Consider the following 15,537-nt stretch of genomic DNA (forward strand, 5'->3'; position numbering starts at 1 on the left):
AAAGAATGATATATCAGCGATCAGAAAGGAAATATCTCTGTAAAATTAACGCAGTATGCATAATAAATTGCATTTATAATAATTATGCAGTATGCATAATAAATTCTTTCAGTGCTAAAACATAAAAACAATGAACGACATTAAACTTTTGCAGCATATAATGTATTAAAAATAAATAGAGCTTATGAAAAAAGAAATTCAGTAGTATGTACCTATCCCACACAGATACATCAGGCAGAACACACACTGGTCGATTCTTGGCTGTTTCTATGCGATGGGGAGGGTGTGGGCGTTGCCATGGGCGGTGCGTTGCCATGGGCGTGGAGCCACAGTCCGCGTGCACGGCGTAGAGCTCTCTGTGCGCTCTGCCTCGGAAAGTGAAAATGGGGCTCGAAAAAGAAAAAGCAGAAACGAGCGTTATAATGGACGAGGATCTGTTCAACAGGTCGATTGAACCCATCCTTACAAAGAAAGAGAAGCTGTACTCCACGGAGCCGGACCGGGACCCCAATGACATTAACTCTCACTTAAAGGTAAGGTAGTCTACGGCATCCGGACAGCCTCAAACTTCATGTTATTTAATCATTCACTGTTTAACCTGAAAAAAGGTTTACATCGAAATACGAACGCTGTTCGAGGTAACCTGCTAGTGAGGCCATTAGGTTTGTTTTGAGCGTCTTCACAACTCAGACCTTGTTTTAAGTTATATTGTGTTTTAAACACCTCGTTTTGTGTGCTGAGTTATTAAATCTGCATATGTTATGAATATTATAAACCCTTCGCAGGGTCAGTACGTTTAGTGTGTAAAGTTAATAGTGATAGAAATCTCCCGTAGGTTGCTTCCATTATGGGTCGCTCTGAAGTCCCTTCAGCCTGTTTTTTCCACCTGTATTCCACCTGTGAAGTCCCGCCTCCTTCGCTGCGATTGGCTGGAAGTTCATCTCTTTAGCAATCCGCTGTTCTAGAACTGCTCGAGGACAGGCCAATCATAACGCAGGAGGCGGGGCTTGTCTCAATACGGGTGCTCCTCACTTCTGCAGGGTTTTTTTATTATGTTTGTAGAAGAGGTAGATAAGAGGGTTACTCAGTGACACTAAACTTAGTATTGCAGCGAATTAGTTCCATAATCATTTAACATTATGTAACCATGGCTGAAATAATTTACAAATAAATACTATTTTGACAGAAATTCAAGAGATATTAAACAAATCTACCCAGAAATGAACTGTAGAACTGTAATTTTAGGGATTGTTATCAGACATATAGTTTAGTTGCAACATGGAGTTAGTAAATTTGCATTTATGAATACGCTGTTTTCCATGTAGAATAAAGTTGTTTACTATGGGGCTTGATTTTTGGTCATTATGTCCAAATATAATGTATATTCTGTATATATGTATCTAACATGTAACTGGAAGGGGTTACTACATACATGGTGAAATCTTTCCAGACATTGGAGACATTACATTTTGCCTGACTTTTGTTATTTTTCTCTCTACAGGTTGAATTTGAAGACATCATTGCAGAGCCCAGCTCCACGCACAGCTTCGACTCAGTATGGATATGGAGCCATGCTGTTTTTGAGTTGCTCAAATTTATCTTCTACCGGCTCCTCACCACGCTGCTCGCCATCCCCATGGCCTTTGTGGCCGGAATTGTCTTCGGCCTCCTCAGCTGTGTACATATTTGGTACGAAAAGGCTTCTTGTTGGTTAAAGGATTTTGGCTTTGGGGCACATTTTCCACAGACCCATTTGCAGCATATTTGCTTTGGCTGGTACCCACCTAGATAAGGGTGGGCATTGGGCAAAAGGGAAAAAACAAAGAGAAAAACATAGGAAAAGAGGAAAGGCTTGCGGAAAACAAAATCACATTTCTTGTGTTACGTCACTGTTGCATGTTATATATAGCATAAAAGAAACAACGTAATTGTTTATCTGAGATTTACATCAGCCTTCTACATTGAGCTTGTTACAGTGCCTGTAGAATTACGTATGTATCAGGAAACATGCCAGTTAAAAGGTCCATATATTTTAAATTGCCTAGTTTTGTGGCCAAAAGTACGGAGTGTTGGAATGCAGGGTTCTGCTAACAGCATGAAAAAAAAAGCTTCCTGCCAGATTTTTTAGATGCTTAGTCAGGTTCCCCACTTCAACCTCTTCGCATTTACACTTAAGCTAGAAAATTTGGAGAATCTAGTTGTAGTTCGGTGGTGGTTTTTGTATTACCAATTCACATTACATCAATGCAACTGAGTATAGCTAATTGCATTTGTTCAGAACTTGTGAGAACCAACAACAGGGCTGTGGCAGTGAGATTAGAAATATGTAGGCTTCGTAAAAGGAGCTGATAAGATCAGGAGTCGGTTTGTCAGGGTTTTAAAGAAAATGGACTACAAAAGGCAAGTGAGGAAATACGACTACAAAAATAAATCTGGAAGCAGCTGGACCAAGAATAATTCTTCTGGGCCATCAGTGCAAATGCAGAACTTGGTTTCTGCCACATTAAATCACCCTAAATATCATCATATAGCCATAACATTACATATATATTTTTTCTAGAAGCTTGAAAACACCCCTTGTGGAGGTTCTGCATTCATGCTCCATCCCTGCAGTACCTTTACTGCCATCCTTCACACTGAGCGCTGGCAGCAAAAGCATCAGGTTGTAGAGGAAACACCTGCTGTGCAGGCTTAATGCTACAAGCCTGAGCTAATGTTTATTAAACACCATTACAGTTACCTTCATGCACTGGACCAGAGAGCCGAGAACAGCTCTGGAGAATAACTAGACCTCAATAGTGATTTTATGGCTCATTTGCAGTAATGCACTCTGATGATATGTGGCCAGTATTGTAGTAGTCTAGCAACCCAGACGTCTGGTTATCAACAGCAAGTATGGTAGGTTTCATCACTCAACAAGGCAAAGAAACGTTGATAGGAAAGGGAAATATGACTGACATGCAAAACAACAACACAGTTATTTTTGCACAATGTGCAGAGGCAGGCGATTGTCAAAATGGTGCTACAACAAAAACAGCCAGCATGAAACAAAGTGGTATACACCTGGCTTTGCAGCTACCAAGAAATGTCATGGTATCAACAGTGATTTTGACTTTTAAAAATGGGTTGCTGTGAACTTCACAAACATTTTTTTAGTCAAATGATTATATCTTGGTCCTAAGGCTCATTGTTGAGCAACAGCTTACTATTGATGAGCCTTGTAAACTTGTGAACTCTGAGTTTTCCTGCAAATCAAATGGCTTGCAAAGTTTTTAAAAAAGTGGTAAATTCAAACAAGCTTAGCTACTAAACCTGACAGTTATCGGCTGATTTGAATCAGAAGTTTTTGAGTAGGAAAATCACCAAACTGTGCTGGACACCGGCCCTCCAGAACTGGAGTTCACCGCCAATGCGGTAAACCAAGCTGTCTTGGTCCATACATTGTTCACGTCATGAACTTACCAGTTGCTGATAACCAACTGAACACCTACAGCTAATTTAGTGACATGGCTTCATGAGTTGACAAGGACCATCCAAATGCAACACTATGGCACAATCAGCAATCTGATACTGTGTGTATTTCTGTAGGCAAAGTGTCTGATGTTGATTAATATTGCTTATGTGCTATAATGTGATTGCTGTGTAATGTAAGCGTTTTCCTGTGTGCAGGGTGGTGATGCCGCTGGTGCACAGCTGCATGATGGCCCTCCCCTCCATCCAGGTGATCTGGGCCAGTCTGATGGACATGTTTGTGGGGCCTTTCTTCCACAGCATTGGCAGGGTCTTCTCATCCGTCAATGTCAAGACAGTGCAAAACTGAAACACTTTGAAGTAATATTTCAGCATTTTTCAACCCAGTTTACCTTAAAAATACTTTCCTTGTAATTAGAAAAAAAACAAAAACTCATTCATACCCTTATAATAGAAGCAAATGGGCAGGACTTTCATGACATCAATGGGTTTTCTGTTCTGGGAAACATCAGGGAAAATCGACCAAATGCAGATGTGGCAGATGCAGATTTGGTTCAAAAACGCTGGAATATCCCTTTAAGGCCTGTCACTTTTGGACCAATCCATCTAGCTGCACAGATGTTCTCCATTGACATGCTTTCTCCTACATGTACTCAACCCCAGACCTTATCAATCACACCAGATTCCTGTTGTTGAACACTGGAATCAGCTGTCAGCTGAATCAGGTGCGTTTGCTTTGGTCTGGGACAAAGTTTTATATGTGAGGTGACTGCGTATGGAACATAAGGAAGGGCAAAAGATCTAATTTTTATTTCCATTTACACTCTAGCCATTCCATTGGTCTGCACCATAAAGTTGTGACTCCTATTTAAGAGTATCAGTATAGGTAAAAAAATGCTTTCACAATATGATGTATATTTGATATATATGTGTAATTAAGCTTTTGTATTGTATATGAGAACTTGTATTCGAATGTACTTTTTGAGGCCTGTTCATTGTCTGTTCATAACAGAGTGTATAGTAGGACAAAGACGCTAAGGTGCAGCTTATTGCATTCTTTTGCAGGCTTACGTCTGGCCGGTGAAGAAATCACACTACTGCATATGTGCATATACTAGGAGCAAAACAGGGAACAGAGACAGAACTGGTGTGGGCCCATTGGATAGTAGTACTTTTGTATTTGTTGATGATTTTCTGTCTAAATTAATATTTATACTTATAATTAACAACACAAGACCATGCCGTGATATAGCATTATGATATTTTTTCAGACATTTCGCGTTAAGATTATTTTGATATGACACCAGCATATTATAAAGACTAATATATTTCTGCAAAAAATTTGCAGTGTGCTTGCATTGCAAAGCTGCATTTGAAGTGCTGCCTGCTTTTTTTTTAAAGTAGCCTCTTAGAAAATGGAAGGCTTGTTTGTGCAATGGAACATGAGGCGTTCAGGTGTTCTTTTTTTTTCTCCTCCCTATTGAATGATGTAATGTAGCAAATATCCTGAGTGCAACAGAGCTCATTAAAGAAAGCCTAAGAGATCAGGGCCAAAAGCCTCACACTCCACCAAATAAAGGATCTTTTTTGAAGCGAGACTCTTGTTTTTCTTCTTTCCATCTCAGTCTGTGACTGATGGAAAATGGGATATAAACTAAAGGCAAACATAAATCACCCCAGTCTTCATTTTGCTACAGGCACCATACCTCTTAGTTATCTGTTGAAGTATGGGACATGGCAAGAGCTATTGCTGTTAGCCTGAAGGGAACTAGAAGTATGAGAACGGAGATATTCATAAAGTGAAATGTTCCATGTAGACGCTGCAGAACCTGCCTAGGGTTCACTGAATAGAATATTATGCAACAGAGAGCTCCATTTATGTTCGCTGCAGAGGGTCCTGTGATGATGATGGATTGCTGCTGCTTGGTCAGCTGGTAAATAAATATTGTTTAGCTTCTCCACATCAAAATCGGGTATTTTTAAAATATTTTCAGTGTATACCGGTTAATGAAGCAACAGCAACATCTCATGTACTATACTAAGGAGGGTAGTCAATAAATACACTGTGATAGTTCTGATCAAAGCTCTTTTACTGTCACCACAGAATCAACACTGCTAGTGCGCTTACAGTGTTCATTTGAGTCTAATTTACACTGACCAGCACTCGTGTACAGTGTGTAAATTCATCAATGGTGATTTCACTATCTTGCTCTCCTTGATACTGACACTCAGAGCAATGACTTAAGAGAAAGAGTCTTCATGTGCACACACACACACACTCCCAACAAAGGCCCTGTCTTTTTGCATGCCTTTGCATACTGGCTCACCTTAGCTCTACAAATCATGTCAGTCTCTGTTTGAGGTGTGTCTCAAAGTAAAGAAAGAAGCATAACAGAATGAAAGGTTATGAATAATAATGATAAAAAAAGAAACATGTACTAGTGTGCTAATTTACACTTAGTAATTACTTAGTAATTAAAATTGTGAAGGTTGTGAAGCATTTATTGCCTCCAAAAGCTACATCACAGAAAGCCTGTGCAGAAGAAGACCTATTTATTTTTTAAAACACAGGCAGGGCGGAGAGGTACACAAAGGGCGCTGTGAGGCAAAATAGTCCCCGAGGAAAACTTCTTTTTAGGATTTGACACTATTTTGCAGCTATCAACATTACATGTAAAAACTCTTAAGACACTTGTAGGTTCACTGGTCATTTCGGGTGGTAAATCAGTGTGCTGTATCTGGACATCATGACCTCTGGTAAAGAAAATCTGAGTAGACCAGTTTCTCTTCACATTCCGCTTTGATGGACTCATCTCAGCCATTTAAGTATGCAGAAAATGTGAAAAATTGGTGGAATTCCCCTTTAATTATACCTCAGTTATATACAGAAATACGGTCAGCATGCAGGAATTTACATCTACATAAAATGCAACACAGTTCTTCAGTTTGTAAGTCAAACAATTGTAATTCGTTTTTAGTGTTTTTGGCACGAACACTGAAGGAAAATGGTTTTCCCTGAACCCTGCTGCCCTAAGGTAAACGATGAGACGGCGAAGGACAGCAATATGGCTTCACATTAGCCGTCAGAAATTGAAACTGAGGCTTAAAGTGAGGCACCGAACCGAGGGGGTCCTTCTGCAGCTACAGAGACTAATTATGCCCCTCACTGGGGAAAAATCACGTCAATATCTCCACTACTGGCACTCCGTGAGTGGCAGGCTAATGGCGGGGTAGGGTTTCTCTCCTCACAGTGAACACTTGTCCACACAGGTGACTGAGAGAGAGAGATGTGTAAGTTGTAAGGCTGTAAGAAACGTGAGCAGCTCGGTGGAATCGAGCCAGAGGGATTTAGCAGCGTTAAGCAGAGTGTAATGGAGAATGGAGTGAGGCTAAAGTGAGAGAGATTGGGGGTTTTGCTAATCCTGTAGTGTTAGTGCTACTGTCAGAGTGTGCGTCTCTCTGAGGACTCCCAGTCCCAACGCCTCCCACAGAGCTTCCTCTGGAAAGTCATTGTAGCGCTTCGACATACAAACGCACATCTGACTGCACTTCAGACAGCATGACCGGCGGACTGAAGGACGGGGAAACCGAGGTGAGGCTCATTTCTCTCAGCCACAGCAGCACAACCGCAGTACTTTTAATACTTTATGTGGAAGTGGCTACTTTAAACTAGCTTTTCTCATTGTTTTGGGCTGGATTGGACAAGACAAGCGCTTTTATTTTAGATTTCTTCTTCAAATTTCTCAGCTAAGAAGTGGAGTTTGGGGAATTTGCCCACTTCTGTCCACCGCAGAACAATTTTTTTCTCGCATTTTTTCCCTGTCATTGGAGCTCAGGTGAAATACTAGCGCTTATCTCTCCACTCTTATCGAAATGCCTCCACCTCCGCCGAATAATGCCCCTAATGTGGGGGGAATGCGGTGTATTTGCCCCCCTCTGTCCGGTCCTGGCACGTTCTCGTGCGCTTTAAGCCAGTTTTCTCGTGCGTTATCTTTTTTGGCACTTTCGCCTCGTGAACATTTCTCTCTCAGCAGTGCAGGCTGGGCACATTTGCTCCGCCACAGCCTTCACGTTTTACCTGTGTTGCTGCTGAAATTGACGAAGCTGAAGTCAGCTTCTTGTTCGAATTCCCCCGTTCCACCTTAAATGGTGCAGCATTTACATTACCTGCTGCACCACTTAAGGTGGAACGGGAGAATTCGAACAAAAAGCTGGCGAATCAGAGAGCCAATTTCAGCCTCGTTGAAAAACGTGCACCTATATCTCGCCCATATCACTTTTTATGCATGCAAACGTTTTAACGCACTTTCTGACTGACAGTGCTGGGTAGATGCTGTCTGTGCCTGTGGGTTTAGTGGGGACCCCTTGTGGTGGGACTGGGGCCTCTGCTCAGAGAGGGGTGTGGTGCTCCACTTCTATCCATTTAAAACCATCCCATGCCAGGGTAGCGTGCTGAGTCGCTCCTTGCTCTTCCCTCTCATTGGAAACTTTTTCTCCATTTTGTGCTTTTCTTGCGGATCCGCAGGAATACATTCACTCGCCGTTCATCAGGAAGCAGGGCAACATTTACAAACCAAACAACAAAAGCATGGACAACGACAGTATCAACGAGAAGACCATGCAGGACGTCCACACCAAGGAGATAGACCTGGTCAACCGGGACCCCAAACACTTGAATGATCATGTAGTTAAGGTGAGTCCTGTCTTTTTTTCTGTTTTTAGAATAATAAAAGCACATGCAGGTGCCAACTCTGAAAGTTGACACATTTTGGCACCACTGTAGTGCTGATATAAAAGTTTAACAGTTATTGTATTAATGATCAGAGAAGGTTGGCTATGAGAAGCAACTTTTATTAACTTCTAAAGATGATTATACAGTGGAGAACAATGCAAACTGGCTATTCAAAAGGTATAGAAGTGAGGAATGGAGGTCTTTAAGAGGTTAAAACCAGGTACATCATTATTTCCTTTTTTGGGAAGAAATGAATCACTAAAAAGCCAATTGCAGCACCATCCTTGTCACCAGTTTGCCACCAGGAGCTGTAGCTGTGGTGTGAAATGTTTTTGGGCCGTGCCACGAGCCTGTGAAAGCAGCTTGCAGGGCAGAAGTCCGTTCTAACGCTCCTCGTGACCCGTTGCCCACCACAGCTCCAGCTCCGTCCTGCCTTTCAGTAATGCTGCTGTAATCGCCTTGTCCGGTGATGAGCTGTCAGAATGTAGCGCAGCAGTCAATAGCTTCAGCGCCGCACTGGAACAGAGGAAATATTTCGAGTTTCCTGTTTTTGAGCAAACTTTTTGCTCCCAACATTCTTGACAGAAATTTTCCAGGGTGTGGAGACGCGCCAAAAGTGGGTCCGACTGAATTTTGCTGGACAGACGTTTAACCTTGTTAAAATTGTGTCCATATTATACAGAGTGCGTTTGAACTGTCTTATTTGTCCTGTCTGTCAGTCAGCGCTGTTGCTAGGGAGTGGCCAGTGGTTTCCAAGCATGACCTTTGAACTGATGATACTGGAAAAAAGCACTTATTAGATCAGGGATTCCCCCCCCTTTCTCACCAGCATGATTGTGAGTCGCTCTCCCCAAAGAGATCCCTCTCAGAACAGAAACATTCTTATGATTTATCCACTGATTGAATTCACAAGGAACAAGACTCATTCCTGACTGGCCTGGGAACGGAGTGAATGGAGGCAGAGACATGTGCGTATCATCTTGTGGTCTTGCGTATGGGAAGAGAGCAGGGAATTCCCATTTACACGTACACACATAGGGTGTTCCTCTGGGCAGGCATCTGGCCCTTATTCCTGTGGCGGCTGAGCTGAATCCGCTATCCACATCAGAGCTCCACCGCTCCTGAAAACCATGAGCAGATTTAGTCTTGGAATAGAACATTTTCCCCTCGTAAAAGAGCATTCTTTTAATAGCATGCTGGAGCAGGATTCCTTCTGGGACTCCAGCAAGTGCGGAGTCTACAGACCGGCTCTAGTGACGCTGATGTGGCCCGCATTAACCGCTGCAGTACTTTTCGTAACATTCTTCATGCGCCAAGTTGACAGAGGCAGACTGGAAAACACTGTAATGCACTGAATTTACTTCAGATGAATCACTTCAGACCTTTTAGAGACCAGCAGCTAGTTTCACCAGCTTTGCATAAGTTGCATTAGTAGGCAAATGTTTGAGCACCCTTGGTTATATTACATGTTTATTTGAGTTTCTAAGTAAAAATATGGGGCTGCACTACAGATTCTTAAGTCGTGTCTTAACAACTGGCTAATCCGTACATCGCTTTGACATGACCATCACATGCTGAGAACCAGTCTAGAACCCAGCTGCCTTGGAAACACGACAGCAGCTCAAACTGACTATTTGCGTTCCATAAAAAATATCCTGTTTAGAGGAGAACAATATGTACAAGTTTAGAAGTTTATGTTTTTGCAATTGAACTGAATAAAGCTGAATAACAATTTACATAGTTTGTTCCTTTATTCTTAAATATTTTAATATTTCTTTGTGACAGCCGAATGTCCAGTTTTCTAAACAACGAGTTTCTGGCCAGCTGACAGCACAATAGTTACGTCAGTTTGGACGTTTTGGTAACTACTGAGCCTCACGGAACTTGATGACAGCTTCGTGTTTGGAGCTGAAAGTTTAAACCGAGTTCATGATTACAGCTGTAAATAAAACCACAGCACAGAGTTGAGTGTTTTTAGTTTAGTTATCTTAATCAAAGCTTTTATGTTTCTGGTGTTCTTTGTGCTTTCTAAGTAGTTTCTGTTGGTGTCCCCAACAGTTACACCTACCTAGGAGGTGTAAATATTTAGTAGATACGAAGTATAACATACACACTAGTTTGTGTGGTACAACCCATTTTGATTTACTAACATGTAAACCTGAACTTAGTAACCACTCATGTTATACATAGCCTACATTTAAATCTACATACAGCTCATGCAGTTGGCCCAAGGGGTCTCATTTATAAACATTCATATGCACAGATTTTGAACAAATGCAGCAACGCTTTTTTTTTAGAAATCAGCTGTATGCAAATACTGATAACCCAAAAACAAATTTAGAATGAAATTCAAGTATGTTTCATAACATTTGCCCCCATTTCCAGTAGAAATGTGAAAGCGATGTGTTCTGTTAGTGTGGAGTTTTGAATCACACCTCAAAGCTTGCATCATGGTCGGGAACAGTATTATAGTCAGTAGACATGGCTATTTGGAATCCGCCTTGTCTGAGAAAAGCATTTTGGATAATTTGTTGACTATAATAACTAAATATAAAACTATAAAGATAATTAGTTGGGAACTGAATACTGGAAACAACCATTGTCCTACTCATAGTCCTAGTCATTTATCCCAGTTATTGCAGTTATACAGTCTCATTGAGCCTTGAGTTTTCAAGTAATGGAAACTATGCATCTTGCCAATCAGGATATACAGCAGAGTAATGAATGGGGGCACATTTATATATGGCCATGAAACCATATTGGTTTCATCTGCTGTACAGAGCCAGTTTAGCCACAGTGGTTTCAAATGATTGGATATGTTGTCATCTTTCATTCTGGCTGCTTTTGAATTCAGAGGCACTTCTTTTTTTTCACTCAAAGCATTTAGAAGGTCAGTTTTCCAAGCACCAGTTGGGCCTAGTTAAGATCTACAAAGACTTTTTGTGGGCGATTCTCATTACCAGTGAAACGCAGCCTGCACACAAGGTTTATCCAAGTCTGGAACGTTTTAAATATTAAATGATATGAGTTTGAAAGGTATTTGGTTGGATTTTTTTTACAGTATTAAGTGATCTGTGAGTGTGATCTCAGGCCAGAACACTCCCTCCCTAAACACATTCAGAATGGAAGTGTTGAGTAAATAGCAACTTAATCATGTCTCTCCCGAATCTGAAGGACAGTGAGCATGTGTACTTTTCCATTGCTAACATGTGCTGCCACAGTTGCAGCTTTTTTGCCCGTGTGTAGAAGCAGGTGCACAGAATTACAGGCAGCCTGTGAGGTGAGGTGAGGTGCGCTCCTCCAGGATGATTTAAAACTAACCTCTCATACTTGCTGGCCTGTGCTGGATATTACGCAGAGACCTTTTCTAAATGTTAGTTCTTGGTGTCAGGGTGTCAGGCACATGTTGAACTTTCGTGTGATTTATGAAGTGTAGTGCAAGAGACAGTGCCCATGAGTCAGGATGTAATAATCGGACAAGGACACTATATCGTGTAAAAGAGCTGTCTGTAAGGAATGTTGGGTGGTATACTGGAAATACCCTATACCGAGGTGTGGAATTGATACAGGGCAGGGGTGTTATTTTTCCAAACTTCTTTGCACACTCTCGATCAGACAGTAAAATGTATTTTAACTGCTATTTTAAAAGTTTTGTATTTGAATTTCAAAATTTTATTGAAAATTTCTACATAATTTATGTGGTGGTATGATGTGAAATGATGAAGTAGAGAAGCTTAACAATTTCTTGACAGTGGTGATCTACAACACAAATACAGCCATTTTATTTACTATTTAAAATGACTAGGAAACTATTGGGAAATCTAAAAAAAAGTGTTATTTGGGCATGATTAATGTGGCCTTTTTGGAAAAATACTGGAAATCCCTTTTAATTTCCATTTTGCTGACCAGGTAGGGGGGCAGACGTCTGAATAGATAGCACACAAATGGGCAAATATAAGACAGTCTATATTCTAAAAAAATCAATAAGCAGTGAAATAACTGAACACTGCAGTGAGTCCCCACTGCAGTTCCTTGCTGTCAAAACTATAGGTTACTTGTCGGCTTCATTGCAGTTACTGAGTAATAAGCCTTAAGGTTAATATTTGAATAATAAGCCTGCGTTTAGGAGATTAATAACCCTGAGAAAGACTGATCAACTAGAAACTGAGTGCTAACTGGAAGTACAATCCATGAAAAAATGGTCAGATTAGGCAATGCAAGATCAAGAGATTCAGCCAGCGCAGGGGTAAAAATACTCTTAAGAACAAACCAGACACGGCTGAGAGTAATGACAAGGGGGCAGGGCTACTAGTTGAGACAGATAAAGGGGCGGAGCCAGGTTTACACATATGGAAACAGAAAAATGACAGATCGTGAACAGAGATAATGTGACAGTGTCAAATGTCAGACAATTATTGTTTCTCTTGTAGTTTAATCAGTGCTTGATAAGATATGATCGTTATAAATGATTGTTTATAATAAAACTGATCATTCTGGTTCTAAAGTCTAATGCAGAAGCTGTTGTAAAATACTCTGTATATATACACACATGACTACATGTATGTGTATATCGTATGTAGTTGAATTCTGTATTAATGCGACAAGTTATTAAAGATCATTTGTTCATGGAATACTGCTTGATTGTTGTGTTGTTTGGCAACCACAGCCTTCTGACAAACTACTCTGCAAGGTGGAAGATTTTTTTTTAAGTTGTTATTATTATTAATAAACTAATCATTGGTATTATTGATGACATTGTGCAGCAGATCTTCTCAACCATGGTAAAATCAAGGCCTAAAGTGGCTTAGTTATTGTGGTGTTATATTTTCTATGATATTTCAGTTGACCGGTGGTCTTTATCTCCTCTCAGGTGGACTTTGAGGACGTGATCGCCGAGCCTGCAGGCACATACAGCTTCGACGGCGTGTGGAAGGCCAGCTTCACCACCTTCACAGTCACCAAGTACTGGTTCTACCGACTGCTGACGGCGCTGGTGGGCATCCCGTTGGCACTGATTTGGGGCATTTTCTTTGCCATACTCTCCTTCCTGCACATCTGGGCTGTGGTACCGTGCGTCAAGAGCTACCTGATTGAGATCCACTGCGTGAGCCAAGTCTACTCCATCTGCGTGCATACGTTCTGCGACCCGCTCTTCGAGGCCATCGGGAAGTGCTTCAGCAGTGTCCGCGTCACCACCACCAAAGTGGTGTAGGAGCAGAGAAAGTGAAGGAGGAAAGGGGCGGGGGTTTGGGGGTGGGGGCAGGATGGAAACTCAGAAGAAGGGGAATAAAAAGATAAACAAAAAAAAAGAAAAATGACCTTCATGTTGAAGAGGTTCACACGAGGAGAGTAGAGACAGGGTGGGCGGGGTTTACAGTGTCTCTATGGTGCCTTATGATCACCCGTCTCTGTCTCACTGTCCAGAATCTTTGTCTCCCTCCAGGTTGGGGTTGTCTACCAGGGGCAGAGGATCTATGAAATTTTATTAGGGATAATCGTGTTATGCTTGGGTTTTTTTTTCATTTGTTGACGTTTATCACTAAAGGAGCACCATATCAGCCTGTCTTGTGTTTTATTCTGCTTGTGGGGGCAACGCAGTGAGTCTATTGCTGTTTTGTTTTGTCCCTGTTTATTAATTCATACTTTCATTCATTTATCCAACCCATAGTTCCATATCAGTGTCTAAACTATGTGTTTGATGTGTTTATCCTTTTTGCTAACGTGGATTACCCCATTTGTGTAACTAAAGTTTAGAAAATGTTCCTTTTTTGTGATAAACTGATAAAGTGGGCGTGCTCCTGCTGATTTTGAGACTGCCCGTGACACTGCATGCTGCCATTGTTGTACTACAGTCCAAACGTGAGGCAAAAGGGCTGACCTCAGTGAACCTGGCGAAAACTTTGTCAACTCAGCATAAACCGACAAAAGAGACTGTACCTGCCGTTGGGTCACACGCTACTCTCTAACCAGCCAACGTGAAAACAACTTTTTTGTGTTTTTTGAGTGACAGAGTTAGAGAGTGATAGAACACTTTCCACAAATTGCCGCTTGGATCCTGCTACTTAGCTTAACTACACTTACGATAAAGACCAACTGAGGCCTTCCAGCATCGGTGAAGACTGAGCTTTAGCATAAAAGCACTATAGCCTTCGCAAGACACCAGCTTTTCTCTACGCTCTCTGAAGATGAAGTACCTTTTTTATCCGTCTTTTCATTCCTAACATTTTTTTTCAAAGCAGCTGAGGTGCATAGTGACATCATTTGTTTGTTTGTTTATGTTTGTCTGTGCGAAAAACCTGAATTAAGTGCCTGAAAAAAATATATATATACGTATTCATTCTGCTTATTTACTCATTCACTGTCGGACTCACACACTGGCAAAGACTGGCAATAAACTGAAGTCTCGGGCCCCAGAGACTGCTGCTAAAACGGGGCGCCTTTGTTTTATACTGTCATCAAGCTCACTTCAACTCATTTTTTGTCTACCTGCTGTCTGTGAGGATGGTAAAGCGAGCAATAAGTGCTTGAATGAGTCTCTCATCAACGGAGAGGCTGTATTATTTTTTATGAACCAAAGTTCTCCTTCTCTGCTTTTACTCTACCCATCACGCTGTGCACATTAAAAAAATGAAAAGAAATCTTGTTGCTTTTTATTGTCTCTGTTTAAAATCACTTGATCGAAATCATAACGTATTTTCTTTCATCACTGTGTTGTATTTGCAAGTAAATCATGGTATCGGGGAGGGTCTCCGAGCTAGCTGAGCGTTTTTTCTCGATGATGGTGGTGAAAGGGGGAGGGGTAAATGTAAGGTCATGTTGTTAAAATTGAAAGAAGTAGCATTACTTAGTCAGAAGGGGAAAAAACACTAAAATACGGTGTCTGCGCTGCTGCAAGTAATCCTGTGAAACCTGAAGCAGTAATTCAGTCAGAGGTGCCAGGTCGGATTTCGCAGGTGATTTTCGGATCACGTTATACATCTTTATGTATTTATGTCACACCCAAAAAAGGTTCAGCTCACTGTTTAGATCTCGAAAACAAAATCAACATTATACTGAAAAAGATATGATGGCAATCGTAGATAACTCACATCCTCAGAAGACGTTTACCACGTTTTGACTAAATTCTCTTGAGTCTCTTTCAATGCGCTCTCAGATTCCTCCAAGAATTGTACAACTGACTTTACAAAATATTCTTCAGCACATTGTTTGCAGTTTTACGTATTCACCAAACAGGCCTCCAGATCTTACATAGTGCGGCTTTATAGTAATAGTTTCTAAATGATACAGTGAATCGTGCTTAAGATGTCCAGGGGCATGAACTAACTCTCTCTCTC

At 41.2% G+C, this 15,537-nt stretch overlaps 2 protein-coding genes across 2 annotated transcripts; both read left to right on the forward strand.

Moving 5' to 3' along the window:
* The first annotated feature begins 325 nt into the window (after positions 1-325).
* cav2 (caveolin 2) lies at positions 326-5,067 on the forward strand. Its single transcript, XM_036568262.1, has 3 exons — positions 326-533; positions 1,502-1,689; positions 3,670-5,067. Exons 1-3 carry the CDS (start codon positions 384-386, stop codon positions 3,818-3,820), a joined length of 489 nt encoding a protein of 162 aa, XP_036424155.1. The 5' UTR covers positions 326-383; the 3' UTR covers positions 3,821-5,067.
* Positions 5,068-6,705: 1,638 nt separating this feature from the next.
* On the forward strand, positions 6,706-14,841 carry cav1 (caveolin 1). The gene is made up of 3 exons (XM_036568263.1): positions 6,706-7,063; positions 7,997-8,164; positions 13,074-14,841. The coding sequence occupies exons 1-3, from the start codon at positions 7,031-7,033 to the stop codon at positions 13,413-13,415; spliced, it is 543 nt and encodes a 180-aa protein (XP_036424156.1). The 5' UTR covers positions 6,706-7,030; the 3' UTR covers positions 13,416-14,841.
* Positions 14,842-15,537: the final 696 nt, after the last annotated feature.

Source organism: Colossoma macropomum, unplaced genomic scaffold, assembly GCF_904425465.1.
Source record: "Colossoma macropomum unplaced genomic scaffold, Colossoma_macropomum, whole genome shotgun sequence".
NCBI lineage: Eukaryota > Metazoa > Chordata > Actinopteri > Characiformes > Serrasalmidae > Colossoma > Colossoma macropomum.

What these genes read in the sequence shown, in the direction of transcription:
- cav2 (XM_036568262.1), top strand. Translation starts at nt 384, where the DNA reads ATGGGGCTCGAAAAAGAAAAAGCAGAAACGAGCGTTATAATGGACGAG. An exon ending in ACATTAACTCTCACTTAAAG is followed by an intron (nt 534 to 1,501) that starts GTAAGGTAGTCT and finishes TTCTCTCTACAG; the next exon opens with GTTGAATTTGAAGACATCAT. An exon ending in CTCAGCTGTGTACATATTTG is followed by an intron (nt 1,690 to 3,669) that starts GTACGAAAAGGC and finishes TCCTGTGTGCAG; the next exon opens with GGTGGTGATGCCGCTGGTGC.
- cav1 (XM_036568263.1), top strand. Translation starts at nt 7,031, where the DNA reads ATGACCGGCGGACTGAAGGACGGGGAAACCGAG. An exon ending in TGAAGGACGGGGAAACCGAG is followed by an intron (nt 7,064 to 7,996) that starts GTGAGGCTCATT and finishes GCGGATCCGCAG; the next exon opens with GAATACATTCACTCGCCGTT. An exon ending in TGAATGATCATGTAGTTAAG is followed by an intron (nt 8,165 to 13,073) that starts GTGAGTCCTGTC and finishes ATCTCCTCTCAG; the next exon opens with GTGGACTTTGAGGACGTGAT.